The sequence below is a fragment of the Misgurnus anguillicaudatus genome, chromosome 5, assembly GCF_027580225.2.
Source record: "Misgurnus anguillicaudatus chromosome 5, ASM2758022v2, whole genome shotgun sequence".
NCBI lineage: Eukaryota > Metazoa > Chordata > Actinopteri > Cypriniformes > Cobitidae > Misgurnus > Misgurnus anguillicaudatus.
The window spans coordinates 9,408,037-9,427,129 of NC_073341.2; the positions used below are offsets into that span (position 1 = coordinate 9,408,037).

At 36.6% G+C, this 19,093-nt stretch overlaps 2 protein-coding genes across 2 annotated transcripts; both read left to right on the top strand.

The window, feature by feature from the left end:
- The first annotated feature begins 269 nt into the window (after positions 1-269).
- Positions 270-8,984, top strand: ddx51 (DEAD (Asp-Glu-Ala-Asp) box polypeptide 51). The gene is made up of 15 exons (XM_055168218.2): positions 270-465; positions 669-988; positions 2,378-2,544; positions 2,636-2,786; positions 2,875-3,020; positions 3,168-3,239; positions 3,337-3,552; positions 4,402-4,544; positions 6,777-6,954; positions 7,360-7,475; positions 7,717-7,833; positions 7,908-8,009; positions 8,175-8,238; positions 8,500-8,634; positions 8,832-8,984. Exons 1-15 carry the CDS (start codon positions 443-445, stop codon positions 8,856-8,858), a joined length of 1,977 nt encoding a protein of 658 aa, XP_055024193.2. The 5' UTR covers positions 270-442; the 3' UTR covers positions 8,859-8,984.
- Positions 8,985-10,985: 2,001 nt separating this feature from the next.
- golm1 (golgi membrane protein 1) lies at positions 10,986-19,093 on the top strand. The gene is made up of 10 exons (XM_055168223.2): positions 10,986-11,144; positions 12,027-12,198; positions 12,447-12,626; positions 13,387-13,441; positions 13,523-13,604; positions 13,689-13,803; positions 13,950-14,103; positions 16,940-17,041; positions 17,114-17,272; positions 17,677-19,093. The coding sequence occupies exons 2-10, from the start codon at positions 12,070-12,072 to the stop codon at positions 17,790-17,792; spliced, it is 1,092 nt and encodes a 363-aa protein (XP_055024198.2). The 5' UTR covers positions 10,986-11,144; positions 12,027-12,069; the 3' UTR covers positions 17,793-19,093.

Here is a 19,093-nt window from a genome sequence, read left to right on the forward strand (position 1 = left end):
ACATATATTAAAATGTAAAAACATTTTATTTTTATCATAATTATCTGTGATTGGCCCATTTATTCAGCGATGAAAAGAAAACGAGTGATGCTTTTCGATGAACTAAAATTTAACAAATTAATTCACTAAACAGAGTTTTCAGCTTTTGCTAAATATTTAGACAAAAGGGATATGTTTTTTAATTTTTTTTTTAATAAAATGTGTACTCATACTAATGTAATCTGTCAGTTTTACGATTATATTAAATGTGTATGTGCCCCATTCACGCACGCACGGCACGCCAAAGTCTCTACGTCATCAGTACGCGACTGTCAACACTTTTCCCACATGGTTCATTTTCATAGAGCCACAGTACAAATTTGTCTGTTCTAATATATCTTGGTGATGTGTGTTAATTAAATAAGTTAATATTCGTTATTGATTATAAGGCCAGGGGTCTGCAATGGCACTCTTCACGATAAATCGGTTTGTATTGGTTTTATCTTGCTGTGTTCACGAAAATGTATTTCTACCTTATATACAAAATATACTGCACTACGTTAATTGAATGTTTTTAGTTAATTTTCTAAGTTAATTGTCTTATGTACAGAGGACCTGCTTTTTGCAATTTGATATGTTCTTTTATGAAGTATTGATATGTTTTGATCGGGTATTAATGTGTTGAACAGATATTTAGGGGAGGTGGAGGACAGTGAATCCAGCAGAGAGTCTCGGTCCAAAGCATTGCTGGCTAAACTGCAGGAACAAGCCAAAGCCCGAGAACAACAGAGTATCTCACACACAGCAGATAAACATGATGACCATCAAGATAATATAGCAAAGAAAAAGAAAAGAAAACCTGATCAGCAAGAGACTGAGGGAGAACAACTCAAAGCTAAGAAAAAAAGAAATGCCAAAGAAACCGAGGCTACTGATGAAGGTGTCAGTTCAACTACGAAGAAGAAAAAACGTAAAACATTATCGATTGATAATACAAGTCCAAATACAGGTAAAACATTAATGCTGTGTGTTTAATTGAAATAAAGTAAAAATGCATGGTGATTTAGTGGGTGTAAAGCAATTTTGGCAGTTAAGGGGTGCATCCTTGTATCATGTTGTTTTTGTGATAAAAATGACATAGACAGTAGTAGCCACATGTTAGTATGACCCCCAACACTCCCCAGCTCATTTCTGTATCCTAAAAACATAATATTTAGCACATATAGGAGTGGTTTCCCGGATGGGCTTATCCTAGTCCCAGACTAAAGTGTACGTTTGAGCTGCCTTAATTTAATAACACCATGCCCTGACATATCTTAACAGATATCAGTCCCATTGTTTTGTCTCAAGATGTACACCAGTACTGATTTTCGCAAGGTATGTTTGTAAAAACTACTTAAAGGGGACATATTTTGAAAATTTGACTTTTTCCATGTTTAAGTGCTATAATTGGGTCCTCAGTGCTTCTATCAACCCAGAATATGTGTAAAAGATCAACACAGTAACTTAGTTTTGGTAAACCATTCTCTGCAAGCATGTGAAAAACTAGGTCATCAAAATTTGTCTCCCCTTGTGATGTCAGAAGGGGATAATACCACCCCTTAATCTGCACTATCCAACCATGGCACTGCCATTTAGTGCAGAGATCAACTCATTTGCATTTTAAAGGACACACCCAAAAACAGCACATTTTTGCTTACACCTACAAAGTGTAAATGTTAACATGTTATAATAAATGAATTATCTAGATGGTATTTTAAGCTCAAAAAGGGGTGTTTGTAGTCTCACCCCCTCAACAAAGATATTGGGCTTCTTTCTTTCAATGATGCAAAATGATGATTTGTACATGCAACACTGAAATCTGTATTTCTCCTTTCTCAGCGGCAACTGAGAAAATTATGCATGACCATTCAAAAACATGACTGGGGTTCTAACTATACAAAGCTTAATGCAAATGGGTGAAGTGTCCCTTCAAAACTAGTTATATTTTAGGGCTGGGCAAGTGTACCTATAATAAGAGTTTAATATACATGTTTGTGGCTCTTAATTTCTTTTTATTGATAACCCTAGTAAACTTATGTTCACGTTTTTTTTTTTTTATGAATATAGTATTTGAATCGAGTATAAAAATCTATCAGAGAATCGAATCGAGAACCATATCGAATCGATTTTATAGCTTGCGAATCGAAATCGAATCAATATGGAACATCTGAATCGATACCCAGCCCTATTATATTTCCTAATTAAACTAAGGCCTAGTCCTGGTTTAAGCTAATCCCTTTCCAGGAAACCACCCCATAATTATTTTTTTTTCAGTTTTGGGTGTTAAATCTTCGTCCCAAAATTCAGTAACAGGATTGCAAGAATGGCAAAAAATATACATATTTATTTATTTTAGGAGATGATGAATCAGATACTGAGAAGTCTGCAGAAATCACCGAGACTATTAAAGGTGACTTAGAGGAAAGTAAGGAGACTCAGATTGATCAGGCACATGCCGAAAATGCTGCCTCCCAGACCGGCTTCCATATCTTGGGAGGGTTTGAAGAGAAGACCATGCAAAAGGTAGAGAAGAAAAAATCGCAACATTTTAAATTAAAGTGAATGTTTTATTTAGTAAAGAAAAGATAAAGATTATTTTTCTGTGCAACTACAGGTCAAAAGAGTTTTGCCTCAGTGGTTGTCACAGCCTGGTGTCATTCAAAAGGACATTAAGAGTAACCTTGTCCCTGTCAATGAGGTGCCGGGCATCTGTCCAATGCTGCTTAAGAAACTGGAAGCCAATGGGATACAGAACTTTTTTCCAGGTAAGATTCACTAAAATAATAGAGATTTTGTTTAACATAGGAGTAGGCGTAGTAGTTCGGAAATCACTGTAAATATTTTCTTTTCCAGTACAAGCTGAGGTCATACCTGCAATTCTGAACAGTGTGAGCTCCGAGCTGCTGGTCGGTCCAGGTGGCTACCGTCCCAGAGATATCTGTGTTTCTGCACCTACAGGAAGTGGAAAGACACTGGCCTTTGTTATACCCGTTATACAGGTAGACATCATGTCTTTAGTGTTTGACTGTGCTTGAAATATCGGGATTAGTCAAACCTGTAGCACATGCTACTGACATATAGGAGAAATCATTAGAACAATGTGACCGAGATAAAAACACAAGGCCGAACGTGTTTTTTTCCTTTAGGCACTGTCTAAGCGTGTAGTTTGTGAGGTTCGTGCACTGGCTGTACTGCCCACCAAAGAGTTGGCACAGCAGGTAATGTGTAACAATTGTCAATATAATTGATACACCTCATCCATCTATAGTGATTGCTTATCATCCATATGTCTGTATGTAATATCGTGTTTTGCAGGTGTCAAAGGTGTTTAGCTCATATGCTGAAGGCACTGGTCTGAAAGTGGTCATGATTACAGGACAGAAATCATTTGCTGCTGAGCAGGCGGCTCTTTCTAAAAGCAGAGGGGGTGTTTGCCGCAGTTTGGCTGATATTGTTGTGGCCACGCCAGGCCGTCTGGTGGATCACATCAACAAAAACAACAACTTCAGTCTACAACACCTACGGTTTCTGGTGAGCTGCGTACAATAATATCTGTTGCGGTTGTTTAAACATTAAGAATGTTGTGTTAGGCTGTCGCCTTAAAAATGCAACCACGATTTAGGAAATCATAATCAAATAAGTTTGAATTAATTTAGAGTAGTTTTTACATTTCCAAAACAGCAGTTATGGGCAGACGGTCGCACCATATGATACTTTGAATAACTTTAAATAACAGAAAAGGTAATGTTACCTCATTACTTTACTTACAAGAAAAAAAGAGTAGTGCACAGACTCTGAATTAAATTCAGTATGCAATCTATACAAATCAGATACAAATCTATTTGTGTTTGAAAGCCAATTAATTTCATCAAAATAATCAGGGTTTTTTTTTTGCATTGAAAGGACTAGTTATCCCAAAAATGAAATCCTATCAACATTTACTTAACTTTACCTCTGTTAAATAAAACCTTTGTGACTTTCTTCTGTGAATAACAGTGAACAACAGCTTAAATGGTAACACTTTATAATAAGGGTTCATGAATCATAATGACATAAGACATAAATGTATTTTACTTAAACATGAACTAATGCTGAGTTAAGGCATAATCAACTAATAATCACCAATAGTTAAAGGCGGAGTCCATGATGTTTGAAAGCCAATGTTGATATTTGAAATCACTTAAACAAACACGCCCCTACCCCAATAGAATCTGGACCTTCTGTTGATAGACCCGCCCCACACTTACGCAACCCGGCATTTGATTTGATTTTATTGGCTATAAGTGTGTTTTGGTAGTCGGCCCGTCTCCTTTTCCAACGCGTTTTTCAAACATCGTGGACTCCGCCTTTAATGTATTAATAAATTGTTAAATGTTGTAGATCATTGATGAGGCTGACAGGATGATTGACAGCATGCATCAGTCCTGGCTCAGCCAGGTGACTAAAGCGGTGTACAAAATCCAAGGAGACCAACAGATGTTAGTCTTGAAACGAACACTGCCTGGACCAATCACAGTGGCAAGGTAAATATTGTGAGGGAAATTATTTGTTTATGGTTTCATAATCTGCTTAAAAATATAAGATGACCTGAATTAAAAATTAGGGGAAAAGTACTATCTGTAGTATTCCTGAACACTTTTTCTCTTAACCATTGGTCAGCGAACAATTCAAATCTTTTCAAACTGCTTTCGGTAAATCACTTTTTGTTGTGCATGTCTGATTTATAAGAGAAATAGCGCAGAGTCATAGAGCAACCATATGACTGTTGTATTACTAGTCTGAAAGGAATCACTTGGTCAGCACCAACCTTTACAATAACTCATAATAGCAATAAAAAGCTTTCGTTTACATCAGATAGATTGGTAACACCCAAGTGTGCATTATTTTTAAATAATTCAAAGGAACTGGAGTTAATTAATCCGCTTATAGCACGGTTACCACAGACATTGCTAAGGTACTCCAGTTTTAGACACGCACTCGCGAACTTCCCTAAACACTTCCCGTCGGGGAATCCCTGTAGCTATTTTGAAGTGCGTTCCACTTCGTCAAGTGAACGAGGGAAGTTTATATGGACAGACCCTCGCTCCCTCGATTTTGACCTCTACTTCATATGTACATTTCAGGCAGCTTCATATCCCACAATGCATCACGACTGTGACGTCACTTCAGCAGCTCGCGCTTTGCACGGTTCAAATGATGAAGGGGGCGATCTCCACTTTCCATGTGATTCAGGGCTTAGGGCGATCCATTTGAACCTACTTCAAGTGTTTCAGCAGTAGTGGGCACTCATACAATGTAAGCAACGACGTACATCCGAGTGAACGAGAGGGAAGTTAGCAAGGGAAGGTCATAAAAAACGAACTGGAACGCGGAGGAAGACGATGACGTGTTTGTCCTGTGGCGGCAACCGTACGCGTTTCAAAAGAGCTGTGGACGGGGCTGTTAGTTGCAATTCACAATTTCACCACACATCGCTTTTGAAGCTTAAAGTAGGCGATGCCTGCCGTCGCCATCTTGGCCGCGCGTCCCCGCGAATTACTCGCGGAAAACCGAAAATGGGTAAAGAGGCGGGACATGGGTGAAGCTGAGGTGAAACCACGCCCGCCTAGCGCGAGTCTAGTGACAGCAGTGGCTGTTCAACCGACACTCAAGCGGCCACGCCCTTAATTATGCAGAAGTTTAAGGCTTAATATAATCTAAACGGATGAGTTACAAAAAAATTCACCCCCCTCACAGTTGTAATGAAGGGCAAAATTAGCTATATAGGCCAAAAACACTTTTTGTACCAGGCTGTAAACATATTATTTTCTCCTGTAAAATTGGCCATTTTTAACATGGGAGTCTATGGGAATTGACTCCCTTTTGGAGCCAGCCTCAAGCGGCCAGTCGATGAATTGCAGTTTAAGTCACTTCCGTGTTGGCTTCATTAGAGAGATCGGAAGGTTGCCCCTCGGCTGAATTGTCACGCTGACCATGTTAATGTAATGGTCAGATTTCCCTGCTTCAATTACAACTTACAAGATATTTAAAGTTTTAATTAAAAAATGCAAAAATATTAAATATAAAAGCATTAAAGGAAAACACAACTGTTTTTTCAATATTTTACTATGTTCTTACCTCAACTTAGATGAATTAATACATACCTATCTTTATTCAATGCGTGCACTTAATCTTTGTACAGCGCGTCGTGAATGTGTTAGCATTTAGCCTAGCCCCATTCATTCCTTAGGATCCAAACAGGGATGAATTTAGAAGCCACCAAACACTTCCATGTTTTCCCTATTTAAAGACTGTTACATGAGTAGTTACACGAGTAAGTATGGTGGCACAAAATTTAACGTGGCAATTTATTTAAGCAGATAAAAAGTGAGAACTATATTGTATGGCGGAAGAGTACTTAGTTTGCCGCACTTTGCCCCTCGGAGCGCAGTAACATCATCATTTTGTGCCACCATACTTACTCATGTAACTACTGTGTAACAGTCTTTAAATAGGGAAAACATGGAAGTGTTTGGTGTCTTCTAAATTCATTCCTGTTTGGAACCATAGGAATGAATGGGGCTAGGCTAAATGCTAACACATTCACGACGCGCTGTACAAAGATTAAGTGCACGCATTGAAAAAAGATAGGGATGTATTCATTCATCTAAGTTGAGGTAAGAACATGCAAAATAAATCTGAAAAAAGCAAAATAAATACAGACTTTTGAACCGTAAATTCATTTGTTTATTTTCATATATGTCTGTATGTTGCAGTTTGTCTCCGCCCCAGATGCCGTTGCAAAAGTTGCTGTTTTCTGCCACTCTCACCCAGAACCCTGAGAAACTACAACTGCTGGATCTGCACCAGCCACAACTCTTCAGTTCAACACACAACTCTACAGACAGCTCCACACAAAACCAGGAGACATTTCACTTTCCTCAGAGTCTCTCTGTAAGATATGATCAAATGGAGGGTTGTATGACTAATATCCTTCATGTAAGAGATAATGTAGAGGCTTATTTAACGATAACAACCGGCTGCCTGTACATTAGCACACTTCTACACAGCTCTTTACCTTATAAGTAAGGTAGAGAAGATTTAAATATTGATTTGAAATCTTTAATTTGTTCATTTTTAACAAATGCAGACCTTCTGCTAGAAAACCCCGTTTTCTTTTGGTTTTAAGATAAGACGTTCACATGTCATGAACACGCTATTTGGTTTAATCATTTGTAAATATAATGTCAGTCCGAATCAAGCATTCTAATGAATCGTGTAATAACGATAAGTAATTGATGAATAATATGATTCATACATGCATAAATGCTGGTTAATATGTGCTGGTATCTTAAACAGGAGTATTATGTCCCCTGCACCCTTAACAAGAAACCGCTATTAATCCTTCACTTCCTGCTTCGGCTCAAGTTCAGTCCTGCTTTGTGCTTCACCAACTCGAGGGAAACGGCACACAGGTATGTGATATGCATGATCAGGAAATAAATAAATAATACATTTCATGAAATATACAATAGTGCTGTTGGTTAGTAGCTTTATTTTTCTAAGATTTAATTGCAGAGAATTTATGATGAACTTTTACAAAATATCATAAAACTGGCACCAATGTGATTATTTTATAAAATTGGGAAAAGGCGAATCATCTGCTACATTTGTATTTTTACTGTTTATCTGTTAATCTTTTTCTCTGTCGTTTAGACTTTATATGCTCGTAAAACTATTTGGAGGTGTGGATGTTGCAGAGTTTTCTTCCAGACTAAGCCCAAGCGAGCGACAAAGAACGCTTAAGGACTTTGAGCATGGGAAGATCCCACTGTACGTTTTCCTTTAGCATTAACTCTTTCTTTGTAGTTATGGTGAATGGTTTTGTTTAATATACATCTTCTTAGATTGATAAGCACAGATGCTGCTGCAAGAGGCATCGACATCAACGGAGTGAAATGTGTCATTAATTATGATGCTCCACAATACATCCGAACATACATTCACAGGCAAGTCATCTCAACTAGGCAACTAGATCTCGTCTTTATTATGGTTACCTTTGGCTTGGAATATCTATCTTCATATCAGGGTTCATTACTTGTTAGTAACACTCGAACTGTAATCATATTTTATGTAATGCTGCTTGGTTTTTCTAAATGCGTTTTTATTTGCAGGGTGGGACGAACGGCAAGGGCAGGAAAAGCAGGCTTATCTTTCACTTTCCTTTTAAACGTCCAGGTAGGAATTTTTTACTCATTGTTATCAATAAACGGCTTTGTTTTTTATTATTTTAACTTGATAAAGTAAACCTTTGTATCAGACACCAAACATAACTGCAATAACATTATCTTATGCATTGTATTACCAACGCACAATCAGCCCATTTGATTTACCGCAATAAATCATTCCTTCTATGCAAAACCTTGATTTGGTTATTGCATTATTACTGTATTATCTTCACAAGAATTGCATATGCAAACCTTTACTCTGACTTTTTAGGAGAAGAGGTTCTTACAGATGGTATTGGATGCTGGCAGTCCTGGTATACAGAGGCACATGGTCCAACCAGAAACTCTTAAAAGCATGGAACCTCACTATGAGCAAACACTTGTTGAGCTTGGTAAAGCTGTGAAGGTAAGAGCCAAGTTGCTAAGGCTTATCTATTTAAAACCTTGTTGGCAGGTTTTCCAGACATGGAATTGGTGCTTGTCATGGCATGATAGAAGTCCTGGGCGGTAACATCAATCAAAAGACCCAACCCCATCTCAGTTTTCATTTCAGAAGCAGAATTTGTGAACTTTAATGCTCATGCTGGCATTTTTGTTTTCAAGGAGGAAAATGCAAAGAAGCGATTCTGAGATGAAATGGAGCAACGGAGCAGTACAGTATTTTTTTTTAATAATTCAAAGTTTGTTAAAAAAAAAATTATGTACATTATATGAACTTTAATGTAATATGCTACAAAATGTTTTTTTTTAATAAAACGGGAAAAAAATCTATCTTGTTTCTGCTTTATTATACATTATTTATGTGCACTTAAACTTTTATAAAAAACTGCATTTATTAAAATGTTCTTTCCCCTAAAGAGCTGTGAAACTGTATATTTTTGTGCCCCATTCTCCAATCAAAAATAAGCATATGTAATACTGATGTTGATGGCTTCTTTTAACATTTTAAACTTTAGCTGGGCTTCTTATGCATTAACATAAGATAAGAGGTACTGTATGTCAAAAAAAATGTAAAGTGTCTAAAATCAGGGATTCAGTATATGTTGTAAAAAGCATGCCGTTTATATGACATTTGATTTGATTTTATAAAGTTACCTTAGAGATGATGAATTTCTTTTCGACAGACCCCCAGTTTCCCCAAGTCCCCAAATTTCACTGAAATATGGCTAAACATAGTAATGTTTTAACATCTAACTACCAAATCTCTCAAGAACCTTCAAAATGATCGTATCCTTAGTTGTTGTCCATCGTACTACAATGTAATTATTATCTTGAATAACACAAGAACTCATTTTGAAATGCTTTATGGGGGAACTTGACTAGTTGTCACTATTTTCAGTATCAGATTTTTGTAATAACTGTTGGGTAAACAGTTGAATACAATTAAACCACATTGAAATTACATTATGCACACTGGAAGCATTATAATGAAAGCAGAGCCAAACATTCACTGTGTTCTGAGGATTTTTTTTTTTTTTTTTTCATTTTTATTTATAATAAATGTCGAGTCAGAGCGAGTTTTTATGTTTAAAAATGTTCTGTTTTTTCCCCATTTATTAATTCACATTTTTTTGTTGACCAGAACAGCTTGATATTTTGTAAATTTAACTACCTTTATTATTATTGTGGCTTGTTAAATGAACGTTTTTACTCATCATACATTTGTCTATAATAGTAGTCTGTTTAATGGCAATCTGACTATTGAATAAGTTCACTTTTAAATCTAAATAAGTACAGTACATTCAGACCCCTCACAGTTTTTACAGTTTTGTTATGTTACAGCCTGATACTACAATTGTTTAAATGCATTTTTTCTCTTTCATCTACACTCAGTACCCCATAATGACAAAGTGAAAACAGATTTTTAGAAATGGCAAAACAATTTTTATAACTATATATATAATTATATATGTAAATAAATATATATTTAAATAAAAAATTATATATACATACATATAAATATATACACACACACACATACACACAATATATATATTTTTTTATTTATTTATTTATTTATCATAATAAACGCATTATTACACTTGCGTGCATTTCAGTATGGTAAAATTATTGTTTTTCATAAAAGAAAAAATATATATATATATATATATATATATATATATATATATATATATATATTATAAACATATGCATACACACATGCATAAGTATCCAGACCCCTTGCAACAACACATGACATTTAGCTCAGGTGTCTCCCATTTTTCTTAATCGTTGCAGAGATGTTTCTACACTTTGATTGGAGTCCACCTATGGTAAATGACAATGACTGTTGCAAGATCATGATTTGGAGAAGGCTACCAACAATTTCTGCTGGACTGTGTGTGCTTTTAGGAACCTAAATGGCTTAAGAAATGGAGCAATCAGGTGAGAAGGGCCTTGAAAGGTTACCAAAAACCTGAGATCCTGCATGGAGATGGGACAAAATTCCAGATGGACAACCATCACTGCAACCCTCCACTGATCCGGACTTCTCTATTCAGTGCAAAACACATAAAAGTATGCTTGGATTTTGCACAAAGACACCGGCTAAAGACCTAAAAGGAGGCTTTTTGCAAACTACAAGTAGGCTTTCATAAACATTGTTTAATATGCAACATTTGCAGTTTATATATATATAAATACTCAAAAAGGTCATAATAAACGCATTATTACACATGCATGCATTTCAATATGGTAAAATTATATATATATTTTTAAATGCCCTTCACCTGTGTATAGCACCTTTAAGAAGACGTCTCTTGCGCGCATGCGCGTTGTAGAATTCACTGAGAAGCAATCGCTGTTTCTTCAGAGGGTTGAAGGTTTATTTAGTTTTATACCGGAACAACCATAACGAGCGTCGATATGCACATGCTTCTTGCTTTTACATGACGTGACCTCTTTCGTTTTATTCTGGTAAGGGAAATTTTAAAATAATACAAACTGTTAATCTGTAAGTAAGAATAAATCGTAATGATTTATGTTTCGTAGTTGTGCTAGCAGATATGCTAACGTTACCAAGACAAAAGCAGTTTCCTGCTCGGTGCATTTGCATGTAGATAAACAAACAACCTTGTGAATTTGTCTTAAACGTATATTTATTTCGTTTCTCTTTATCCCATCGTACCCTAAAATATAATAACGTTTTGTGAAGCGTAGTAACACTTCAGTATCTGATTCACGATCAGGATTATCATTGGAATCACGTTGTATTTGTTTTGTAAACTTCCCATAAGAATCGTTTGGTAATGCAAATATAAAATGAAGTGTCCAGAGGAAGTAAATTAAGTCAATATTGTTTATAAAATGTTGTGTAGTTCCTGAATGGCCATACTCCCATGTGTGCTCATCAGATATTATATATGTATATATACAATATACATGTCCTGCCATGGCCATCCCAGTTCCCTGACCCAAACCCAAAACAATGACAGTTTTTGAGAATTGAAATTATCTGTATAGATTCTGTATGTATGTATGAATGAATGATGTCATATGTCTTGTCATGTATTTTTGAACCTCCTCAGGCATTTTAGGTAAATACTCAGGGCGTACTCGCACTATGCGTAACGTTACCCCACCCAAGTATGTAATGGTCGTTTGGCTAATGTGAATTTTGGTCGTTTGGCTACTCCATACAGTACCAGGATGTGGTACACTTTATAGCTGATCTTGGCAAAATAGTAGCTGTCTTCTGTATTGATTGAAATTGTATATTTTTACTGCTGGTCTATGTAAAACTTTCTTCTGTATTAGTTTTTCTGTTGTGATAAAGTTTGCTCTCTTTTTATTTCATAGATCCATCTCTAGGGTGTTCTTGAAGCTGTGATACGGCATTATTATGGGTGCACTCGGGAACGGTCGGCGTGGCGGTCGTTCTCCGTCTTTGCTCATGGCTGCTCTCATCGCCTGCGTTCTTCTGCTTGGCTTCAACTATTGGGTCTCAAACTCAAGAAACATTGAGCTACAGGTAGAAAGATGCTCTGTCCGTAAATTATTAAAATATTTTTTTGTCATTTACTGTTACATAAAATCAGCCTGTGTAATCTAAAGAACATTATTTCAAAATAATCTTCATATCTTTAATACTAACATCAAATTAATGGAAAATCTAACGTTGATGCTCCTAATCGCATCATTAGATTATAAATTGACAAATGTATGGATTTCATTATATTATATGTCTAGAAATACATGAATACGTTTTTCATTCCCTAGAGCAAGATATTGGAGCTGGAGGATCACATGAGGTTGCTGACTGCAGAAAGAGATAGTGAGCTGCGGAGTAAGATGAAGGCGGAGGACGAGATGCGCATACAGAATGAGAAGATGGAGATAATAAAGGATACACAACGTAGACAACAGGATACAGCACTGAACAACTGGATCCAAGAGAAGGTAGAGACGGGATAGGGCTCTACTTTAAAGGGGACAATTCATGAAAATGTAACTTTTTCCATGTTTAAGTGCTATAATTGCATCCCCAGTGATTCTATCAACCTAAAAAATGTGAAAAAGATCAACCCAGTAACTTAGTTTTTGTTAAACCATTCTCTGCAAGCATGTGAAAAATAGCTCATTGAAATTTGGCTATCCTTGTGATGTCAGAAGGGGATAATACCGCCCCTTAATCTGCACTATCCAACCACGACACTGCCATTTAGTGCAGAGATCAGCTCATTGATTGATTGAGATTTGTGACATGGTGCATTATCCTGCTGGAATAAGCCATCTGAGGATGGGTACAAGGTGGTCATAAAGGGATGGACATGGTCAGAAACAATGCTCAGGTAGGCCGTGGCATTTAAACGATGCCCAATTGGCACTAAGGGAGTGAGAAATTTAACAGGTGTTCCTAATAATCCTTTAGGCGAGTGTTTGTGATCACATTGTGAACATCTGATAAACAATATATGACCCTGGACCACAAAAACAGATTTCTTTTTAATTTTCAAATGCATAAATGTTTAAATAATGCTTACTAGATCCACAAATCATGGTGCTCTCTTTGTGCTGCTTTTATAGCTGTGACCAAAGGTTGCTGGTCAATCCTACCAAAAATACATTTTCGGTTACAACTGAGTCCTGGAGCAAGTTTTCACAAACTGTTTTTTTTTTGACTGTCTGATCTCTAAAGTTTAAGTGTTCTCTTTTATAGGAAACTCTGAAGCACAACATTTCCTCCACTGCTAATATGATGCAGGAGATGAAGGGTAAGTCTCTTTCTACCTAATGTTTGTACATTTTATTATCCCGATATCTTCTGAATGATGCATATCGTTGATTTACTTTAGAACATATGAAGTCATTATTGGAGGATCTCGGTAAGGTGCAGAATGAGCTGAAGTCCTGTCAAAGCAACTCAGACACTTTAACGTAGGTCCATATCGAATACTCGATACTACTTTATTATGCTAATGAACAATATATATAATGGCTTTGTGTATGGAAATTGTGCAGGACTCAGTGTAACAAACAAATTGAGAGCATTAAAGAGAAATGCGGTGAGAAAACTGAGGATGCAGAACTGGAAAAACTAACGGCTGAAAAGGAACCTGCGCATGTCGTTCCAGAGGTACAAAAACCATCCAGATCGTTGAATGTTATTTAAAGATTCTGTGTAACAACAACAGACTAAATCAAGAACCGAATCTGTCATCAGCACCATTTTAGGGTGCCAAAAAATCTGTAAAATATTTACAAATGTTTCTTTTTCTTTAGAATGCCGCTGGTTCAGAAAAGTCTTTGTTTGGAAAACCCAAATCTGAGCTTCCTGCTGGAAACCGTCAAGACAAAAATGAGGCAGAATTTTGGAACAATCAGCCAGATGTGGAGTCAGAGCTGATGAATGAAAACAAAGATAATAACGAGAAAGGTTTGAATCAATTCTTTAAATTAGTTCCTAAATTAGTGGTAAAATTTGATTGAATGTAAACAAAAATTTTTTTTAAATGCGTTAAAGTACAATGTAATGGATGTTTCTATTGCTATGTGCGCATGGTATTTCGAGTCTTATATTTTTTTCTGTTTTGCTGTAATAACAATTAAGATCAAGTAATTTGATTGACGTATTTTTATTCAAATTAACATTCTTAATAATCGACATCCCTACTATGTATGGTATGTATACTGTACAGTAAAGCTTCAAGTATAGTTAATTTTTTGTAAGATTTACGCTGTAGATTTCGTAGACTGTGAATGACCTCGCCAAAATTTTTATTTTGCTTTACGCGGACCGCAAGCGCTGCGTATATAATGTCTATGGTTTTACCCACCAAGCTGCTGCTTCTTTGGCTGTTATATTGCTACTGTGGTAACACGCATGGATACTGCCTAGTAGTGGGCTGCATGTGTTATTGCTAGGGCTGGGTATCATTTCAGATGTTCCAGATCGATTCAATTTCAATTCACAAGCTATCAGATCGATTCGATTCCGTTTCTTTGAACTATTTTTAGACTCGATTCTCGATTTAACTCAATGAATATATATCAATGATTTTATACAAAAACTATATTTATAAAAAAAGAACAGTGAACATAAATTTACAAGGGTAATTAATAAAAAGAAATTAAGAGCCACGAACCTGTATATTAAACTCTTTTATTCAAGATACACTTGTGTACATTAAAACAGAACCCATCTCTAATTTTCAAATGCATACAATTATGTTAAATACAATACAATTTTGATGCAAGATGAAAAATGTATGCTGAAAGGAGTCAGAACAGTCTAGTGGAGAAGACTAGTAATTAGATTAACGTTAATCTTACGTTCAACGTTTGCGGAAATAAATATGGAAAAAAAACGATTTGTGGCTTTTGAGAATCGATTTTGAATCGACCACGTAAAAAACCCAGATTAAAAAAAACCAGATTAATTTTTTGCCCACCCCTAGTTGTTGCACGTCAATGTGGACAACAACGCAAAAGTATATATCAAAACTGACGTGTAGCCTACATCATTGAGGCTACGCCATAGGACGTAAGGGCTCGTTAGAGTTGTGCGTAGGTCCTACGTAGGGATGGGCGATATGGCCTAAAATCCATATTGCGTTATACATTGCAGCCTCTTGCGATAGCGATATGTATTGCGATATAATAATTTCAATAGACTCATTTCAGAACAGGTTATATAGACCCTTAGAAATGCCAAACTGCTAAAAAAGTAAGTAAAAGTAAACCGTTATGCCCAGATTAGTCTTGTTACCTCTCTTAGCTGGAACTTTTGCCTGACACACTCTACAGCAGGGGTGTCCTGACTTTTTTTGTGGTGATCTACTTTTAAAATGATAAAGCCGACAAGATCTATCTGCTAAAAACACAGTTGATTATTTTCATAACACTAAACACTTTAAATGCTTGTGAGGAATATACTGCATGTTTCACAATTACTAGACCATAATGCCAATTTCGCGTGTGGAGCAGCAGTTAACTTATGTGCAATCTACCAGCATTGCCGTATTGGACACCCTTGCTCTACAGAGTATATTTTCCTGCTGTTGTTGGACGGCTTAAATCCAAATAATAGATGTTGCATCTGTCTTTTTCACGAGTTCCTCTGTTTCGCTGACGCTTTCATTCATGTTTATTCGGCTACAGCTCGTGGCTCTAAAGTTCGCGGGTAGATTGTGTCATCAACACGCATTATCGCGATAGTGCAATAGATTTAAAATCTCTATCGTATGCCAATTTTCTATCGTTTATATTGCATATCGTTTATATTGCCCATCCCTAGTCCTACGGCGTAGCCGCGACAGCATAGGTCCCGATCGGCTTCCATTTACACCTTTGCGTCGTTGTCCTACGGCGTAGAGCTTGCACACCACATTTTTAAGGGCTCGTTATAGTTGTGTGTATGTCCTATGGCGTAGTTTCCGCGTCGGTTTTTATTTCTACTTTTGCGTCGACGTGCAAACACACCCACAAACTGCTGGTAGGCAGTATCCACGCTTGTAACCACCGTAGCAGCATGACCGTCAAAGAAGCAGCAGCTTGGCAAGTTAACCCACAAAGGAAGAAGAAACAGCAACTTGTTGTGTATGATTTGAGAAGATCAGCAATGATGGAAGTAAATAAACAGCGACTTTTGTTGCAGTTTGAGTTCTGGTGGACCCAATTTTTGCGAGGTGCACGTCAGGCTACGCGGAGCTACGCACAGGCTACAGATAACCTACGGCGTAGGGCTAACGCACGACTATAAATCTGGCTTTAAGAGCTTGTCAGTTCTACGCAGAACGCAAACGTTGTGATTGGTCCACTAGAACTGCTCCCGTCAGGTAAAAAAACTGCGTCATTCGTATTTCCGTGAGAACAAAGATGGACCAAGTTCAGGAGTGATTTAACTATAACTGCAACATTGTTCGCCGTTTATCTACTTCCATCACTGCTGGTCATCTCAAAACATACACAAGTTGCTGTTTCTTCTTCGTTTGTGGGTTAAACTTGCCAACCTTCTTCTTCATTAATGGTCACGCTGCTACTGTTGTAACATGCATTGATACTGCCTACCAGTGGTCTGCGGGTGTGTTTGCACGTTGACGCGGACGATGACGCTAAAAGTAAAACTAACACGGAACCTACGCACAACTATAATGAGCCCTTTATTGTTGACCCCTGTTTGTACAATTACATTTTAAACAACCCAGATTACTTATTTGAAACAAGTTTGCTCAGTTTGTGTTTTAATAACAATTCTACTTTCTACTCATCAGCTGCTGTGATTATAAACAAATCACCCACAACCTCCAAACCGGCAAATAAGAATGAGACTCTTAACAGACCAGCCAATGACAACGTCCCAGATGCAGTGAGAGGTGGGGATCAATTAATTGAATTTAAAGCTGTTAAAGCAACACACATCACTTATTTGTTTTGTCTTTATATAGATACTCTAGTGGATGAAGTAGGAATTCTTGAGCCGAAAAATGACGACATCGTAATTGGAGAAGACGAGGAAAAAGTCCGAGTTGAAGAGGGGAAGGATGAAAATGCTATTATGTATGACAATGATGGAGAGATAGAGAAACAGCTCTCCAAGATTAAAGGTGCTTTTTAAAACATCCGTCCAGTTTCTATACCACACATCCTATGTAGGGTCCTGTGAGAATGCATCAGAAGATTTAAAAGCAATGTGAATCTTGTTACAGCAATTATTGTCTATACAAAGCAAAGATGGTACAGAAGCTTCATCTATAGTGGCATTGGGTGTAACCCAGTTAACTTTTTTAGCTGCTCCACATTATTGTTGACATTCAAATACATGCACAATGTTTAAACACATATATTGTTTGATCATACTATGCCTGATGGATAAATATTTATTTAGGGTGGTGCCAACCTGCATACTAGGAATCAATTAATAGTGTATACACTGTAAACATGTTTGTGATGCAAATTCATACACCAAACGTTTGTCTTCAAGTTTAAATATTTTTCTGTGTCTTAACAGATGAAAATCAAGAGGGCGGACAGGAATTAGAGGACGATATGGCCAATTATAACGGTGATGATGACAACCAGCCAGAATCTGAGGATGAGAAACAAGCAGAACTCGCTGGGATGTAACAAACACAAACTCAAGATCACACAATGTGCCTGCTGATAAACTCCTCCCGGCTGAACCTCGTTGGCTGGAGTGACCGTTCTGACACTCGACAGATGTTTATATGACGGGAGAGTAAAATTTCTGCAACAATGGATCATTTTTGCTGGGTTAATACTATTGTGCAATGAAGGATTTGCACGACACAGTATTCACCTCTGAACTGAAACTGAATCTAATATGTTACCAAGACAGGCAAGGTCAGATCATTCTTTAACTAGTACTGATTTTAGATGAAACTTGAATGTACTGAACATCTGTGATATTAAGCCTTTAAATCGATGTATCGTGGTGGTGAAGTTTCCTTGCAGTTGTACTAAAACAGCAACACATAAGCTAATATATTACAGTACATTTATGCATTTTACTGAAGCTTTTATTCAAAGTGACTTAGGCTTTGCATTTTTATTATGTGCTTTCTCAGTAAATCAAACCCACGATTGTGGCTTTGTTAGCGTCATGGCTGACTAGTCGAGCTAGAGATAAAACTCTTTAGAAAATCATTAAGACAAAAGATGAAAGAAATATAAAGTTTTGAAGCTGGATGTCTAGACAGGAGCATTATTCAGGTCAAAAGGCGTCACCATTTCCGTGATGGTCATTTCCACAGTAACTCATTTCATAACGGCACATTCCAATCTTTTATTTACTGTAAGCTTGTTACTTGTACATTGTTTTCTATATTGTCATGAACAGTGTTGGGGAAAGTTACTTTTAAAAGTAATGCATTACAATATTTAGTTACTCCCCAAAAAAGTAACTAATTGCGTTACTTAGTTACTTTTCATGGAAAGTAATGCTACGTTACTTTTAAGTTACTTTTGCGTTACTTTTTCTTACTTGGCTGAGGCTTGATGTCTTGCAGCTGTTTTTTATGATCGCAAAAATGTCAAGCTCTGGCCTGCCATCTCCGTTTCTGACTCAAACTGTTCCCACTAAGGCGCAAAGAGTGCGTAATTTTACGATAATATGTTCAGTTTCATTCAGTACATTTTATTTTTAAATTGAATTAATTACACTGAAAAGTAATTTGCTTTACTTTAAAAAAAAGTAACTCAAATATTAATGTGTACATTTATAAAGTAATGCGTTACTTTACTCGCTACTTCAGAAAAGTAATATTATTAAGTAATGTGCGTTACTTGTAATGCGTTACCCCCAACACTGGTCATGAAGTTCAACATTGTCATGAAAAATATTTTTTTTTATGTAGATTTCTTACTGAATTTGTGATCTCATAATAAAGTTTTAGTTTGATTTCTTC

Excerpts from the sequence above, each read along its gene's own strand:
- golm1 (XM_055168223.2), top strand. The coding sequence starts at position 12,070 with ATGGGTGCACTCGGGAACGGTCGGCGTGGCGGTCGTTCTCCGTCTTTG. Across the intron at positions 12,627-13,386 it reads ACAACTGGATCCAAGAGAAG|GAAACTCTGAAGCACAACAT; the intron begins GTAGAGACGGGA and ends TCTCTTTTATAG. Across the intron at positions 13,605-13,688 it reads AGCAACTCAGACACTTTAAC|GACTCAGTGTAACAAACAAA; the intron begins GTAGGTCCATAT and ends GAAATTGTGCAG.
- ddx51 (XM_055168218.2), top strand. The coding sequence starts at position 443 with ATGGCACTCTTCACGATAAATCG. Across the intron at positions 3,240-3,336 it reads CCAAAGAGTTGGCACAGCAG|GTGTCAAAGGTGTTTAGCTC; the intron begins GTAATGTGTAAC and ends CGTGTTTTGCAG. Across the intron at positions 7,834-7,907 it reads GAGCATGGGAAGATCCCACT|ATTGATAAGCACAGATGCTG; the intron begins GTACGTTTTCCT and ends ACATCTTCTTAG.